The 18,318-nt window shown below is 41.6% G+C and overlaps 1 protein-coding gene across 8 annotated transcripts in view; it reads left to right on the top strand.

Annotated features, from left to right (window-relative positions):
• Positions 1–18,318, top strand: part of SLIT2 (slit guidance ligand 2) — a 401,248-nt gene that overhangs the window by 368,185 nt on the left and 14,745 nt on the right. For all 8 annotated transcript variants that reach the window (XM_077477716.1, XM_077477717.1, XM_077477720.1 and 5 more), the window contains 5 exons: positions 1,190–1,327; positions 2,407–2,647; positions 6,401–6,531; positions 15,642–15,796; positions 17,364–17,652. In XM_077477716.1, coding sequence (XP_077333842.1) covers positions 1,190–1,327; positions 2,407–2,647; positions 6,401–6,531; positions 15,642–15,796; positions 17,364–17,652 — 954 coding nt within the window. The remainder of the gene's footprint in view (positions 1–1,189; positions 1,328–2,406; positions 2,648–6,400; positions 6,532–15,641; positions 15,797–17,363; positions 17,653–18,318) is intronic.

The following is an 18,318-nucleotide window of genomic DNA, read 5'->3' as shown; positions in this document are numbered from 1 at the left end:
GGTTTTGGTAAATTTGAAGGAAAAACTGATAGTGTATATGGGGCTTAAAGCAAAAGTCAGTGTTTGGCAGCAATGCCCTCTACAAGCCTTGAAAAATGTTTGATTCCACCCCTTGAGTTACATTATATTATGGCAACTGAGATCTGTCTTGCACAAAGTGGGATAGTAGTTTCTGTTGAACCATAGAAGCAGAGCTTTCTTTTCTTGGTTTAGGCTGACAACTCACCGTTATGCCGCGTACACGCGAATGGACTTTTTGACAGACTTGGTCCGGCGGACAATCCGACGGACTTTGCAGCTGAGGTCCACTGGACTTTCAAACAAACGGACTTGGCCACACACGATCACTCCAAAAGTCTGACGGATTTGAACGTGATGACGTAGAATAAGGAAGTTCATAGCCAGTAGCCAATAGCTGCCCTAGCGTTGGTTTTAGTCCGTCGGACTAGTACACAGACGACCGGATTTTTCGACTGGACTCGAGTCCGTCGGAAAGATTTGAAGCAAGTTTTATTTCTAGGTCCGCCGGACTTTTGGGAAGAATTGTCCGACGGATTCCAGTCTACCGGACCAAGTCCATCGAAAAGTCCGGTCCTGTGTATGCGGCATTAGAGTCAGGAGAACAAAAAAGTTAAATTGTTCTAAATGTGAGTCAGTGTCTTTACAAATAGAAATTAGCAAAGTACTTCTTTAATGTTGCATTACTATCTAATTATGTGTAACGACTCCGGCTTCTCTTTCCTTCTTTGATTGTACAGCTATTAACATTGTACAGCTGCCAAATGACTTGTCATGCAGCATGATGCACATCAGTATGCAGGACCATAGCTGACTTTTAGGTCAGCACAGTGGTGTAGTGGTTAGCACTCTCACCTAGCAGGTTCAAATCCTGAACACGACACCATCTGCCTGGAGTTTGCATGTTCTCCCTGTGCCTGCGTGGGTTTCCTCCGGGTACTCCGGTTTCCTCCCACACTACAAAGATATGCTGGTAGGTTAATCAGATCCTGTCTCTAATTCAGCTCTAGTATGTCTATATGTGTATGTGTTTGTAAGTGCATTGGGGTAAAGGACCGTGCTATATCAAGATTCAACTTAGCCCAACTATGTGGTTCTATCATGTGAATTACTAATATAGAGCACATGGTGTGAATTAATAGGATTTGTCTGCTATTCGTTTACGTTCTAGATGTGACTGCACTCCAGGGTATGTTGGTGAGCACTGTGAAACTGACTATGATGACTGCCAAAACAACAAGTGTCGGAATGGTGCGCGGTGTACGGATGCCGTGAACGGCTATACCTGTGTGTGTTCAGATGGCTTCAGGTGAGGCTTCTTTGGGTTTTGAAAAAAAAAATGTGTAATAATGTGGTCACTGTGTAAAATAACTCACTTCAACATTTACCTATCTTGGGGTATAGATCTGGCCGGATAGAAGAATAATATTTATAAAGTGTAGTCATGGCTTTTTTAAAATAGCAGGAAGTTCAAAGATAGGCAGTTGTAACTCAAGTAGGGTGTGCAAGTTAGATTTCAACTATACAATTTCTTCTGTCCACACCTTAAACATATTAAAAACCATTTATCCTTTATTTTACCTATAACTAGGCTTGATTGGTTTACATTCAAGCGTTACTAAACCCACAATCAGTCTGTATATGCAGTAAAGCATGCTTTTTATACTCACTGTGGTACCTAAGGGGTTAATCCTCTGCATTGTGTAAAAAATGCTGTTTGATCCTGTATGCACAAATTCTCTTCTTCTTCTTCTACTGACTCCAAAACAGATCCAGATAAGACAGAGTTACTGGAGTCAGGCTGCACATGCTCATTTTGGTGTGTATTGCTAGAGAGATTTTTTTTCCTTGGGAAAGTGCATGTTAAAGCACAGGGCCAATCAGCACTGTCCAGACAGTGGGTCGGGGGTCCTGCATCTTGATAGGACAGCCAGTGCAGCATGAAAACTCTTCCTACAAGCTTTAACCAGGCACTGATAGAAGTCACAAGACTGCTATATACTGCTGATGAGAAAAGGTATTTAGCAGTTTATAGTAATAACAATAAATTAATTTTCATGTTCCGTGGGAGACGAGATATAGTGAATGCAGGTTCCTGGGTTTAGTAACATTTTAAGTATTAATTAAATGCATTATCTGTCAGAATTATTCAGTATGGTCATGCCAGAAGCCATGATATGGTGTAACAATACTTATTAACCAATCTGATTTCATTGTATTACAGTCAGACCAGTAAAAGGTGAATTCTGATTGGAAGCTCTTTGGCCTGTATTACATATACCTGTATTTTTTGTTACACTGACCGATATCTGTATGCTAGCCAAGTTTGGAGTAAAGGGTTTGAAAGAAATATTTATACTTTTTCAAATTTTTTATTTTTATTTCCAGTGGACTCTTTTGTGAGTACCCACCACCCATGGTCCTACCTCGTACAAGTCCCTGTGATAATTTTGAGTGTCTGAATGGAGCACAATGCATTGTGAAAGGCACTGACCCCTCGTGTCAGTGTGTGTCGGGATATCAAGGGAGCAAGTGTGAGAAACTAACAAGCGTCAACTTTGTAAACAAGGAATCTTACCTGCAAATGTCATCGATGAGGATCCGTGCGCAGACCAATATCTCAGTGCAGGTATGATGGCTATTGTGTGAAAGATTGTGTAAAGACCGAAAGACATAAACAGAGGAGTTTTAAACTGTTGATAATGTTTGGGGGATATGATGCTGCAAAAATGAAACAATGAGATTGGTTTACTAAAGCCATTGAGCATTTTCACTTTGCAAAGTGAATTTTCACTTAGTGAATGAGGTGAAGCCGTGATGAGTTCAAACATCCTATCATGTGCAAGCACGTCTCTTGTTTTTTTATTTTTTTTATTTTATGTAATTGGGTATGCTCTACAGCAGGGGTCTTCAAACTATGGCCCTCCAGTTGTTCAGGAACTACAATTCCCATCATGCCTAGTCATGTCTGTGAATGTCAGAGTTTTACAATGCCTCATGGGATGTGTAGTTTCACAACAGCTGGAGGGCCGTAGTTTGAGGATCCCCGCTCTACAGAGTGAATTTTCCCTTTTTTTTACCTCACTCACTAAGCTTATTCACTTTGTAAAGTAAAAATGCAGAAATTATAACTGAACAATGCTAACATAAAGCATCTTGAACTGGTCAGCATTATGTCCTGTACACACCGTCGGACATTCTGACAACAAAATCCGTCAGATTTTTTCCAGACGGATTTTGGCCCAAACTTGTCTTGCATACACACGGTCACACAAAGTTGTTGGAAAATCCGATTGTTCAGGAACGCGGTGACGTAGAACGATCGGATGTGACAGATGATCGGATGAGACATAGAAAGAGGGCAGTAGCCAATAGCTTTCGTCTCTTAATTTATTCTGAGCGTGTGTGGCAGTTCATTTGTGCGTGATGGAAAAAGTCAGATGGAGCCCACAAACGATCGGATTTTCCGAGAACAAGATCCGATCGCATATTTTCTGTTGGAAAGTCCGACCGTTTGTGTACAGGGCATAAGAATCACAAATAGAGTGCACAAACAGGCTTTATGCGATACCTTAGGCACAGCTTTATTTATATTAAAATATATATATTATGATCATGGGTTACATGTCTGTGGTCTTACTACTCTTGCATTTTGCTTGATTTTTTAAAATGGTGTCTAAAGTATTGCACAAGGCCAGCACTGGCCAGAAATCACTTTTGTGATTATAGTGCTGACTGAAGACTTCCCTGATCTATAGAAAGATGCAAAGTCACAGACAATTTTTTTGCATAATTGGACCTGGATTAATGTATAGGAGGAGGAGTTTCAGTGTTTGTCTTATCTCCTTTAACACTTGGGCAGTGACAGTGTGTTTGGTTTGTATTAGCTGAACAGGTCAGTATATTGTGACTACTGCAGATATAGCGGCCCCTAACAGCCAAAGGAGGCTCATTTAGACCATGGCAGTGCGATTTGGAAAACAAATCATGCATGCTGTATTTTTAATTTCACGTCAAATTGTCATGCATTTTGCTATTCAGACACTTGTAATTGGAGACAACTATGTGTCAGTGTGCGTTAATGCAGGTGTGCACAAGCCCAATTTTATCACCGCTGATGGCAAGGATAATAGAATATGAGCCCAGTGATTGACAGAGCTGTGGAGAGCTGTGGAACTCCTTGCTATAACATGTGCCCTACACAATCATACCAATGTTTTGTCTGCCTGTGTGTGTCTCTTTTCTCTCTCTCCCTTTTCTTTCTTTCCTGTTCTCTTTCTTTATCTCTCTATCCCTCTTGCCTTCCCTCTTGTCTTTTCTACTCCCTCTCTTCTTTCCTCTCCTCTTCTCTTTTCCACTCCTCTTCTAATTTCCTTTTCTCTATTCCACTTCTTTTCCCTTCACTTCACTTCTCCTCTCTTTTGCTCTTCCCTTCTCCTCTCCTCTGCTCTTTTCCTCTCCTCTTCTCTTTTCCTCTCTTCTACTCTTTTCTTCTCCCCTTTTCCTCCCCTTTTCGCTCTTCTCTTCTCCTCTCCTCCTTTCCTCTTTTCTTCTCCTCTTTTCTTCTCCTCCTTTCTTCTCCTCCTTTCCTCTTCTCGTTTCCTCTTCTCCTTTTCTCTTCTCTCCTCTTTTCCACTCATCTCTGCTTTTCTTCTCCTCTCCTCCTTTCCTCTTTTCTTCTCCTCTTTTCCTTTCCTCCGTTCCTCTTCGCGTTTCCTCTTTTCCTTTCCTCTCCTCCTTTCCTCTTCTCTCCTCTTCTCCTTTCCTCTCCTCCTTTCCTCTTCTCTCCTCTTCTCCTTTCCTCTTTTCCTCTCCTCCTTTCCTCTCCTCCTTTCCTCTTCTCCTTTCCTCTTCTCCTTCCCTCTTCTCATTTCCTCTTCTCCTTTCCTCTCCTCCTTTTCTCTTCGCTCCTCTTCTCCTTCCTCTTCACTCCTCTTCTCCTTCCTCTTCTCTCCTCTTCTCCTTTCCTCTTCTCATTTCCTCTTCTCTCCTCTTCTCTTTTCCTCTTCCCTTCTCCTCTCCTCTTTTTCTCTTTTCTACTCTTCTCTCCTCTTCTCTTTTCCTCTTCTCTCCTCTTCTCTTTTCCTCTTCCCTTCTCCTCTCCTCTTTTTATCTTTTCTACTCTTCTCACTTTTCTTCTCTTCTCTCTTTTCTATCTATCTATCTATCTATCTATCTATCTATCTATCTATCTATCTATCTATCTATCTATCTATCGTCTTTCTTTGTTATTCTCTCTCTCTTACCGATTCATCTTTTTCTCAGTCAAATGCAAATAAATTCAACTTTAAATAAGGTTTATTGGCAGGACCAAATACATTTTAGCACTGGCATTGCTCTTTCTCCTTATCTTTTTTTTTTGTTCACACTCTTCTCTACCTCCATACTTTCTATCTCTCCAATAATTAGTTGCAAATGTCAAGCTGCATCCAACACCAGAGAAATGGCTGGGGAGCCTGTTATTAATACACAGATCATGCCCGTGTGTGAACCTTTCCCGTTATCAGATCTCTGTATCATTCTATCACTTCTGCAATAAAACCCTTATTTAGATATTCATCTTTGCTGCACATAAAGGGAACTTTTAATAAGTAAAACGCATTGAAATTCCTCATGAAACAGGATCCTTTGTTGCAGCTCCAGAAATCAGTTTTTTTATTAACTTCATGCAGATGTTGATCTATGTCAGCGCAGGAGAAAATACATGTCATGCTACTCCATAAAACACATGTATGTGTTTATATTAATGTATGGATGTTATGGATAAAGTAAAAAATGGATTATTTTGACTTTACTTGGATAATGTTGACATTATCCAGGCGTATTTAGGTAAAGTCCCATGAAGTGTATGGAATTTGAAGCTGTTTTTTGCACTAGGAATTGTGTTTGGTTAAATAAGAGACTGTTTTGAAATAATTTTATTTGTTTTTATTCTTTTTTTTTTTTTTTTTGAAGGGGGGGGGGGATTCAAAAATGAACATGTTATGGCCAAAGGTTTGTGAACATCTATCACACCTGTATGAGCTTGTTGGACATCCCATAATGACATTGTGTGCATTGACTGATAGGGGAGGGGGAAACGTGATGGATCAATGACTGAAGAAAATATATTGGGCCAGATTATGTTCTTCTTGGAAGAGGTAGTATTTATATTTGAAGTTTAGATAATCTTCCAGACTAAATACTAATAATGATATATTTGAGGCATGGTCGCTGGTGCTTACACTGCACATATACAAGATACCAAAACTGTAGGATGCAAATCGATTTGTGTACTTGTTGAGCAGAAGGTCATTTGGTATTTGATTTGTTTCCTACTCTCTAACAAATCTCCTAATGTCTACAGATAGTAATATGACACGTTTGTTTTTTCGCTGTCCAGGTGGCTACAGATGAAGACAGTGGCATCTTGCTCTACAAGGGTGACAAGGACCACATAGCGGTGGAGCTGTACAGAGGAAGAGTACGTGTTAGCTATGACACTGGAAGCTACCCAGCATCTGCCATTTACAGGTGAGCCAACTGCACAGGTCTTCTGTTCTCTACATGTTTCTATCCTTCATGTTTTGGATATTAAAAGAGAAGCATGGCCAAAGCCTCTTTAGTCATATATCTCTTGTGGGTCCCAGAAGTACACTTACCTTCATTCTCTTGTTACCCAGAGTTAGTTGGTAGCGGGCTACTGCTGGCTATCAACTGACAAGACAGTCATTCCAGGCTTTAGAAGGATCCTGACAATATTGGCAGGATCCACCCGGCCGTCTGATTGACAACTGGCTCCACCTCACAGTGCATGGCTGATAGCCAGAGGCTGCTGTGCCTGCTTCCTCCCCAGCACTTCAGTGATAGTGGAGGAACAGAGTGGAGAATGGTGACTGACAGTCATTACTCTCCACTTGGAGCAGATTGAGAACTGAGTGATCAGTGCTCATGTAACCAACATTGGACTGCTGCTGCAAAGCGGTGGGTATGGATGTTTTTTGTTTGTTTTTTCACAATCCCATACCGCTCCTTAATTATTATTGGTACTTGTATAGAGCCGTCAATTTACGCAGCACTTTACATATACAGTATCTCGCAAAAGTGAGTACACCCCTCACATTTTTGTAAATATGTTATTATATCTTTTCATGTGACAAAACTGAAAAAATGACACTTTGCTACAATGTAAATTAGTGAATGTACAATATGTATAACAGTGTAAATTTGCTGTCCCCTCAAAATAACTCAACACACAGCCATTAATGTCTAAACGGCTGGCAACAAAAGTGAGTAAACCCGTAATTGGGCCCAAAGTGTCAATATTTTGTGTGGCCACTAATATTTCCTAGCACTGCCTTAACCCTCCTAGGCATGGAGTTCACCAGAGCTTCACAGGTTGTCATTGGAATCCTCTTCCACTCCTCCAAGATGACATTACGGAGCTGGTGGATGTAAGCCCTTGTACACACGGTCGGACATTCCGACAACAAAATACGTCGGATTTTGTCCGAAACTGGTGTTGCATATACACGGTCGGACAAAGTTGTCAGAAAATCCATTAGTTCGTAACGTGATGACGTTATTTAGTTACGGCGGGACTGCGTTCAGGCTAGTAGCCAATAACTTTGGTCTAGGAAATTGATCTGAGCATGCGTGGCACTTTGTCCGATCGAAATTCTCTACAAACGATTGGACAAAGTCCGATCATTTTGTCGGAAAACTTTTATATCCAGCTCTCAAACTTTGTTTGTCAGACTTGAAAAAAGTCAGACGAAGCCCAGACAAGGTCGGATTATCCGACAACACGGTCCGATCGGACATCTTACGTCGGAATGTCTGACCATGTGTACAAGGGCTTAGAGACCTTACGCTCCTCCATCTTCCATTTTGAGGATGCCCAACAGATGCTCAATAGGGTTTAGGTCTGGAGACATGCTTGGTCAGTCCATCACCTTTATCCTCAGCTTCTTTAGCAAGGCAGCGGTCATCTTGGAGATGTTTGGGGTCGTTATCATGTTTGAATACTGCCCTGCAGCCCAGTCTTTGAAGGGAGGAGATCATGCTCTGCTTCAGTATGTCACAGTACATGTAGGCATTCATGGTTCCCTCAATGAACTGTAGCCCCCTAGTGCCAGCAGCATTCAAGCAGCCCCAGACCACGACACTCACACCACCATGCTTGACTGTAGGCAAGTCATGCTTGTCTTTGTACTCCTCACCTGGTTGCCGCCACACATGCTTAAAACCATCTGAACCAAATAAGTTTATCTTGGTCTCATCAGACCACAGGACATGATTCCTTAGTCTGCTTGTCTTCAGCAAACTGTTTGCTGGCTTTCTTGTGCATCATCTTTAGAAGAGGCTTCCTTCTGGGATCACAGCCATGCAGTGTGTGGCGTATGGTCTGAGCACTGACAGGCTGACCCCCCCACCCCTTCAGTCTCTGCAGCAATACTGGCAGCACTCCCAAAGACAACCTCTGGATATGACGCTGAGCCCGTGCTCTCAACTTCTTTGGTCGACTGTTCTGAGTGAAACCTGTCCTGTTAAAGAGGAAGTAAAGGCAAATTTTTTTTTTTAAAAGCACACCCTGTAAGGCAAAGGCATAATGAGCTAGTATGCATAGCATACTAGCTCATTATGAATAACTTACCTGAGAACGAAGCCCCCGAAGTGGTCCTCCGTCTTCCTCTTCGCCGCTGCCATGGATCCCGGAGCGACTTCCGGGTCTCACGGCTCCAGCGCTGTGATTCGCCAGAGCCGTGATGCGCACGGGAGCCGACACTCATGATATATCGCCGCGATCTGCGGCATGCCCAGTGCGCCTGCGCGCCGCTGTCTACGGCGCATGCGCCGTAGACAGCGGTGGCTGTCTTTGGGTAAATATCTCCTAAACCGTATAGGTTTAGAAGATATTTCTTGGACCTACAGGTAAGCCTTAATCTAGGCTTACCTGTAGGTCAAAGTTGGTTGTAAGGGTTTACAACCACTTTAAACCACTGTATGTCTTGGCCCCCTTGCTGCAGCTAAGTTTCTGGGTCTTGGCAATCTTCTTATAGCCTAGGCCATCTTTATGTAGAGCAACAATTCTTTTTTTTCAGATCCCCAGAGAGTTCTTTGCCATGAGGTGCCATGTTGAACTTCCAGTGACCAGTATGATAGAGTGAGAGCGATAACACCAAATTTACCTAAAAATGTAAACTGTTATACAAGCTGTACACTCACTACTTTACATTGTAGCAAAGTGTAATTTCTTCAGTGTTGTCACATGAAAAGATATAATAAAATATTTAAAAAAAATGTGAGGGGTGTACTCACTTTTGTCAGATACTGTATATTATACATTCACACCAGTCCCTGCCCACCAGGAGCTTACAATCTATGGTATTTAACTAATCAGTTTAAATCTAAAGCCTAGTACACACCAAACTGACATCCAACATTAGTATAGAGATCTCCACTGCTGTTCTTTTGTGTTCTGACTGGGGGACGCCCCCTCACCAGAACTCTCCGGTCAGCACTCCCAGCCATTGGCTGAGTTGACTCATGGTTTTACAGCATGCTTGTCCTACAAAAGCTGGCCAAACGGCTGACTTCTGTCAGACTGGCTTCTGTTGGACCGGCAGCCATACACACAGGTCGAATGTCGGACAGTTTTTATTAAACCGATGTTGCCCGACATTATGCCCGTGTGCACTAGGCTTAAGTTTAGCACTGAACAAAACCTTGTGACTTCACCTTATTCATCTCTTGGCCAAAAGGCATAACATGTTGCTAATTATTTAGTGGTAAGAAGTGATTTCAGACAGAGATAAATACCTGACACCAATGATTATCATCTATCCCAGTTTACAGACATCTCGTATCATTTTTGACTTTCATGGGTTATCTAAAGGAAAGGCTAGTTATTTTGATGTCTTTCATATGTGTTTTGTCAGCTGATTATGACTTGAATCTACATATACTTTCTATATCAGGCTGTAAGGAGCCCATGTACCAGTAAATCTGAAATGTTTGATCTTAAACTGAACTTGTCAGTGTAGAAATATTGGGGCTGCCATTGCTGAAGCAAAGTGACAGAGGTCACCTGAAGTCTGATAGTTGCTGGTGTTTCATCTGCCTAAGCTCGTACACTTCAATACTGCAGTCTGGGAGGTCCAAGCTCCCTTTCAGATAGCAGGGCAATATCTCTACCCATTATACTAGCAGCACAGCTTGGGCAAAAACACATTCCATCGTGATTGCAGCAAAATGTTATTGGCTTTCAGCTATTGGCTTTATTGGCTTCCAGCGCTGGCTTCTTTTTTTCCCAGTCTGCCTATAACTGTAGAACTGATCACATGAAGGCTGATATTAACCCTTTAAAGTCCACGTTTTTCAATGAGTTAGCATGACTCAAAATGTGCTCTACCAAACGGTGGAGCAGAACGTTAAAGGGTTAACACAAATGTGGATGTATTGAATGCATAACTGCATTAACTAGAGCTCAGCTTTAATTCAAAGATTACATAAAGTATGATAATTACATATGCAGTCATCAGACTCCGCATCTGCCCTCTTGGCTCGCTCCAAATCTAGGGTGAATAATGGGAAATTAAATCGAAAACAGTATGGAAGACGAATAGTTATAAGATAATTAGCCTATTGTTAAAGAGGTATGCAGTCATTACTTTGTGATACAGAGACAAGTAATTAATACTTGCTTAGCATGGCCGAGGCAAGTCTATCTAGTGTATTATGAGCACAGTACATAATACAGTCTCCTTCCCATTCCTTCTCCTAGGTGTTTCATAAGCAGGCTAACCTGTGTTTGGCCATCATACAAAATAAACACAGCCAAATAAAGCTTAGTGTGACGTGCCTCTCGTTGGAAACAGTGTGATTACTGCGCACATCTGGCGCTGGCATGTCTGCAAGAGGTGCCAGCGCTCGCTCGCTGGCCTTTACCTACATTTTTCACAAATCTGTTTAATCACAATCCCAATCATAAACCTCATTATGCAACATACAATGATATTGTAGATGATTTCCACATGCTTACCCATCTGTTGTCAGTTCTTGGTCCATTCTTGTGTTTCTCCTCAAAGCCTAGCATTTGTATTACAAAGTGATTTTTAATGGGTTCCACGCAGGAGGTAAATTCCTGAATGGATATATCTGATCAGGTCTAATACCTTCGGCTGCGGAACTAAGACACTGCCAGAGCAATTTAAATCTCTGGATGAGTAAACGTTATCTGTAACTACAATGGCCACAAAACAAAGGTTTTACAGAATGCATTTTTTAATGGTAAATGGCAGTAATGCCAAGTACATGTGCATTATCTTACATTCATACAAACTAGAGCCAAATTGGAAAGGAGACAAAGCACAGGGAGAACATGCAAACCCCATGCTGATATTGTTCTGACCAGGATTTGAACCAGGGACTGCAGTACCACAAGGCCAAAGTGCTAACAACTAAGCCACTGTGCTGCTCGTTTTATTTTTTTGTAAATTCATTTATATGGAATGATTATATTTCTACTCATCATGGGAAAAATGTGAGCCTAAAACTATGGAGTGAAAATTTGCCACTTTTCCAACTTCCACCTATAGGCAAAGTCCTACTGTGCTCAGTGGTAAAGCAATCCTGTACGTGTTCAACTTCAGTTAAAAGAGAAGTACGGCCAAAGCTTTTTAGGTCATAATTCTCTTCTGGGTCACTAAAGTGCACTTACTTTTGCTCTCCTGTGATCCAGAATCAGCCGACAGCCTGCTAAAGCCTGTTGTTGGCTGACATCATAAAGCTGCTTCAGGCCCTACAATAATTTCAGGATCCACCCAGCTGCCTGATTGACAGCTATCTTCAGGTGCTCTGGAGAGGCAGAGAGTGGTCAATCAAACAGCAAAGGTGCAGTGCTACTACCCCCCCTGGTATCAGTCACAGCTGAAATTGATGGTACTCAGGAGCAGATTGCTAAGAGCCACCAACGCATCTAATAGAGGAAATTACCCAGGACCATGGACCAAGTTTTATTGTAAAGCGCTGTAAGCAGCACAGAAAGTCAACATGTTTCAGCTTTAAACAGCCCTAATCATGGTTAGCAGAGAGTTGGCTCTTCGCTCCAGGAAGACCGAGAACTGAGCAATCAGATAACATCTGATTGCTCAGTTCTTGGTCTTGGAGCCGGCGGGGACAGCTGCAACATTGGACTGATGCTGCAGCATGGAGGTGAGTATGTGCGTTTGTTATTTTAGTACTCCAAACTTCTCCTTTAAAACTTCTCTTTTAAATTACTTACCTCCACCCCTCCAAAACCAACTAGCCAGTTAATCTGAACACTTTTGTCAAATAGGCTTAAGCGTTCACCAGTCTGCAGAACATGGTTAAAACTGTATTCGGAAATGAGTAGCACACATGTATAAAAGAGATGACCGCAGGCAACTCTCTGGCATGAACTTAAAGGGGGCTTACACACAAGATTTATTTCAGTTGTAGGTGAGTTCTTATCTCTAGAATGAATGATCCCCATGGACTTTTTATATAATGCTAGAGGGAAAATCTTCTTGCCATAGTTCTTGGTTCAGTTGTGCCCAATCTGGATTGTCACTCCACTAGTTACAAAATAGGTGAATGTTCATGTGTGTTACCGCTCCTCCTATACCTGCACAATATAAAATCCAACAGGGATAATAAGCACACTTCTAATTACCACAGCAGACTTTGGGACTAGCATCTCTGATAGACATGGGAAGCAGATGATTTAACACCACAGCATCTAGGATCAGTTTTGGGTGGAATGACCCTTTAAATAAACACTAATGCCGCGTACACGCAACTGGGCTTTCTGGCAGACTAGGTCTGAAGGGATTAGTCCGTCGGACAATCCGATCGTGTGTGAGCTAGTCCGATCATTTTTTGAAAAAAAAAATCAGACGGACCTAGAAATGGAATATGTTTAAAAATCTATCCTACGGACTCAACTCCAACGGACTAAAATCGGGAAAACTGTTTGTCTGTATTCTGGTCCGACGGACCAAATACGATGCAAGGGAAGCTATTGGCTACTGGCTATTGAACTTCCTTGTTTAGTCTCGTTTACGATTGGAAAGTCCTCCGAACTCCGCCGAAAGTCCTTCAGGAAGACCATCGGACCTAGTCTGCAGGAAAGTCCGGTCGTGTGTACGTGGCATTAGAGTAAGTAGTGATGTTTGTTACAGTACATAATGATCTGACCAACAAATGAAGAGTCTTTAAAGTTTTTCTGTCTCCCATTTAAATTTATGTTTGTATTTACAATAAAACTGGCTGTTTAGCTCTGCACTTGCTAGGAACCACCTAGGCAAGGACACCAGAGTGTCCTGTAATCTTCTAGTTTAAAGCATTTGTGAACTAAATCAATTCATTTCTCCTATTACGGCCATAGACGGTTTAAATCTTGGCCAGTTCAGCAGCAACCGACTGAGATTTGAACCATTAATGGCCAGGCTAAATGTTCCGAGTTGATCAATCGATCAACTTGGGTAGAACCAGCCTGCCAGATTCTCTTTTCCCAGTGGGGAAGGCTTCCCCTGCCCCTCCCTGCTCCCCCGCTTGGAGCTGACAATTGCTCAGCAGGAGGGATTCCCCTGTCAGCACAGTCTGTATCGATGGGGGAATCATGTGAATTTTTTTTCTGCAAGCCGTGGTTGCAGGAAAGAAATTTGCACCCTGCATGGCTGGCCTTACTCCTGTCCATCTTTCAGAGCTGTCCTGTACGTTCTGCCTGTGGTATCTCAAAGGAACTATTTAGCCCACTCTACACTTATCTTGCTCTACAAGTCAGTTAGTCCCTATGCTTTAAATTAGAAGAAACAGGGAATAGTTGAGTAGCTTAGCAAAAGACAATGGGCAGGGCTGGCACCATCCACTGCACAAAAATGTTCACAACAGGTATTTTTCTATACTTTAGGACTTTAAAAAGCATAAAACATGAAAACGTGCATGTATTGCAGAGATTCATTGCATACGTGTTTTTTTTTTTTCAATTTTGTCTTGATATACACTTTAAAGAATTGGCACATCTGGTGTAACCTCTATCAGACTTTCAGCTTCCTCTTCCTATGCAGTAATTCTTCCCTTAGGGATACAAGGCATTGGTGATTAGAAAAGCTTGTCTTTCCTTGATTGGGCATATTGTGTGCATAGTACATCCAGCATAGTGCTAATTAATAAATCAGTTGAACACCATGGAGCAGAAGCTATAAAACAGCAGTAATGGAATATGTTACACAGCATGACACTTTACTGAGCTGCTTTCCAAGAAGCATTAAATAGACTGGAGAGCCAGAAACAGCATTCTGAGCAGTCGTACAGCGACTTCCTGAGTTTACACTTTGTAATCCAGAATTCCTTTGCAGTTCTTCCTCATCTTCCTACTAATATCCCCAGATTAGCTATTGAAGAACTACCCAAGCATGGCAGAATTGGGATCTCTGAGTAATGGATACTTGAGCCCTAACTGAATAACATTTATTTTGTTACAGAACTGTATATCATAAACAATAATCAACTGAAATTTTTTTAAATACACTACTTCACTGTCTTTTATCCCTTGTTGCATCAGTGCTGTTGATCTCCTTCTGGCTTTTTGCAGCCACTTTTAGTCTACATGCATTTCCTCAATGGCTGCATGGCATTTTTCAGGGAGGGTATCCTGATGGTGATGACAGCGGACCATGCCTGCATGATGTATAATGAAATTACCACTTGTAGCCTGTGTGACAGGGTGACAACGCGGAGCACAAATAGGAGCCAGGGACATGGCATTGTTGTACTATAAAAGGAAGTGCCTGAACAAGCACCTTAAAGTGTTACTAAACCCAAGACCCGGCATTCACTATATCTGCTCTCCCACAGTACACAGAACATTGAAATGCAATTATTTTAGTAACTATAAACAGCTAAATATCTTTTCTCATCAGCAGTATATAGCAGTCTTGTGATTTTTATCAGTTCCTGGTGAAGCTTGTAGGAAGAGTTTTCATACTGCACTGAGCTGTCCTATGAGGCTGCAGGGCTCCTGACCCCCTGTCTGGAAATGTCTGGACAGTACTGATTGGCCCTGCGCTGATCACATGCACTCTCCCAATAAACAAAAAAAAACTCTCTAACAATACACATCAAACTGAGCATGTGCAGCCTGACTCCAAAGGCTCTGTCTTATTCAGGCAGAGCAGGGAGGAGAGGATCTGTGAATACAGGATCAAGCAGCCTTTTTACACAATGCAGAGGATTAACCCCTTAGGTTCCACAGTGAGTATAACAAGTATGCTTTACTGTATACACAGGCTGATTTTACTGTTGTGGGTTTAGTAACACTTTAACAGCAGGATCATTGTGTATTATTTTAATGATAGCTGCGGGTATAACAAGATTGAAAATTACTTATACGAGATTGAAGTGATTTTCTTTAAATATGCTTTAAGTTATCTATACCTGGCTTGGAAGGAGGACCTACATTTATATTATTTTTTTCCAACTGTGTATTTAGCTGTTTGGGAGTGTTTGCACTTTAAACCTGATTTGACAGCACAGTATATGCGTTCAGTGATTTGTGTGGTTGTCTCTATCATGGTGTATTAACTTGTCTTGTTTTCCTTGTTCTCTTCTTGATACAGCGTTGAGACGATAAATGATGGCCACTTTCACACCGTGGAACTTGTAAGCCTGGATCAAACGCTGTCACTGATAGTGGATGGAGGAAACCCTAAGACCATCACTAATCTGTCAAAACAATCCTCTCTTGGCTTCGACTCTCCGCTATATATAGGAGGTAAAAGATATTGGTTTGTCACGCCACTGATAATGGTGCATTTGTTTATCACATATCACTATGATTAATGTATGTTATGACCTCGTGATGACACCCCAAACTCCTGGTGAAGTATATCGATCTCAGGAAGTAGCCTGTATTTGTCAGAGGTCTGAGGGTTTTCTATAGGGTTGACTGACTTGGCAACAAAGAATTGTCTCCTATATATCTTGTACAGTTGATTGAAGTGGAAGGAAACCTGGCCTGCTACACTTGATGGCATTGTCAGTGTTCTAAGAGCTATATAATAAATCAGCTGACCTATACTTAATGATTTATTGCAGGTATTTTTATAGTGCCAGCAATTTATGCAATGTTTTTACATAATGTGCATTCACATCAGTCCCTGCCCCTAAGGAGCTTACAGTCCAAGCTTGCTATCTCACATACATACTAGAGTCAGTTTGGGCAGGAGCCAATTAACCTACCAGCATGTATACTTGTCACAGACCTGCGGACATGTACCAAGAATTATCCTCACACAAAGCCTTGAATTTAACTGCTTAAATGGCATCTACGTTTATGGAGAGAAATATGGAATGGTGGCGAGGTAAAAAGGTTTTGAGGTACTTCGAAAAGGTGTAATTAAATCATACCACACAAATAAAGCCAAACCTAGCATATTAGCCTGGCTAGCTTTGTAAATGGCCACTGTAGTATGGTTAGATATGGAAGAGTTGGATGTCACAGTGATGTCCTGAGATGCTGAATGACAGTTGGACTTGTCATATTTAACTCTTGGTAGGATAGCCTATTGGTGCTGCCCTGGCACAGACAAATAGTGTGGGGGCATACTGGATGGTAGTAGATCTTCACCATGGTACATTTGAAGTGCCATTCATTATTGGAAAAAACAAGCTCAGTGTCTAAGCCCTCTACATTTCTTCTATGTATGCCTTTGATTCAGAGACTGTGATGGAGTGCTGTACACAATGAGAATATCTTCACATACAAAACACTCGAGTCCCTTTGTACATGTGAGAGAAGCACTAAAATCACTTCCAAGAATGGCAACAGTACATTATCTTTAGTTAGGCATGATAGATGATGTAATTTTCTTTCCTACGGCAATGGGTTTCAGCAAAGAAAATTGCTCGATTCCCCCTTAAATACAGTCAGTGTTGATGGGGGAATCCCTCCCGCAGTGCTATTGTGTTCTGCCAGCAGGGAGCCTTCCCTGTCGGCAGAACACGATGAATACTGATAGTGGCTATAACTGCTTTCAGTAATTGCATGCAAAAAATCTGATAGGCTGGTTGTACTGAAGTCAATCAATGGATTGATTTCAACACAACAATTCAGCTCATAGATGGACCAAATTTCAGGCAGTCCCTGCTGAACCGGACAAAATTCTATCTATCTATGTCCTTTACTCTTGACAAAGAGAAGAAAAGACTTGCTTCTGTAGACTGTATGTGCAGGGGAAATTAGAAAGTGTTGGATGTTGAACTATTGTATGGCTGTTCTTATAAGTATTGGGGTCTTGTGCATTTCATTAGAAGTATTTTACATTCTTTGTGCACTACAGGTATGCCTATGAAAAACAACGTTGCTGTTTTGCGGCAAGCTCCTGGACAGAATGGAACCAGCTTTCAAGGTTGCATCCGAAACCTGCATGTAAACAACGATCTACAAGACTTTAAGAAGTTTAATCTGCCGACGGGAATTGTTCATGGATGTGAGCCATGTCACAAGAAGTTGTGCGTGCATGGAACTTGTCTGGCCACAAGTCAGTCTGGGTTCACTTGCGAGTGTGAAGGAGGCTGGTCAGGACCTCTCTGTGATCAACAGTCCAACGACCCTTGTCTGGGAAATAAGTATGTGTTTGTATTTGGAACTCTTGATAGTTTTGAGAAAATTGTTCTCTTGAAATTGCTACAATATATTGTATAGGTAACTTCTACTATGACAAGGCCTAAGTAGGCCTAAGTGCTACTGGCTACCAGTCTTGCTGCTGCTTCTGCCCTCTTTCCATTATTATACACATTCCTAAAGCTGGGGCATCAGCTCTTGAGCAGTCAGGCAGTCTAGAACTTTCACTTCTTTGAAAAATCTTAATGGAGGTCCTCTTTGTTTTATCAAGCTGCATCACAAAATCAAAAACCAAACCTGATATTTAAGTAGCATACACCTCCTGTTGTTTTCTATGTAAAGGAAAGCTCAACAAAGATATGTCCCTTTGTATTGCTGGATAAAGGGACTCGGAGTCCCTGAGAAACCTAAGCAGCCAGTAGTTACGTTAGCCTGATGGCATCTACCTAAAATGAAAATAGCACATTAGGAGGACTTACTTTTTAAAGGAAACCTATCATGAAACAAGCATGTGGGTTGCCATCACTAACCTCCATCTGAAAATATAGTTGCCTGAATATCTCTGGATTTAGTCATTTTTAAATCCTTGACCTTGGACAAGTATGCAGCAGGTTGGACTGGAGTCAAGTCAGAACAGAACAGCTGATTTGGATAAAGTACTTCCTTTAAGT

The sequence above is a fragment of the Lithobates pipiens genome, unplaced genomic scaffold (assembly GCF_037356315.1).
Source record: "Lithobates pipiens isolate NorthernLeopardFrog02 unplaced genomic scaffold, aLitPip1_a1.2 Scaffold_13, whole genome shotgun sequence".
In the NCBI taxonomy this organism is placed as follows: Eukaryota; Metazoa; Chordata; class Amphibia; order Anura; family Ranidae; genus Lithobates; species Lithobates pipiens.
This window is presented reverse-complemented; position numbering and strand designations above follow the sequence as displayed.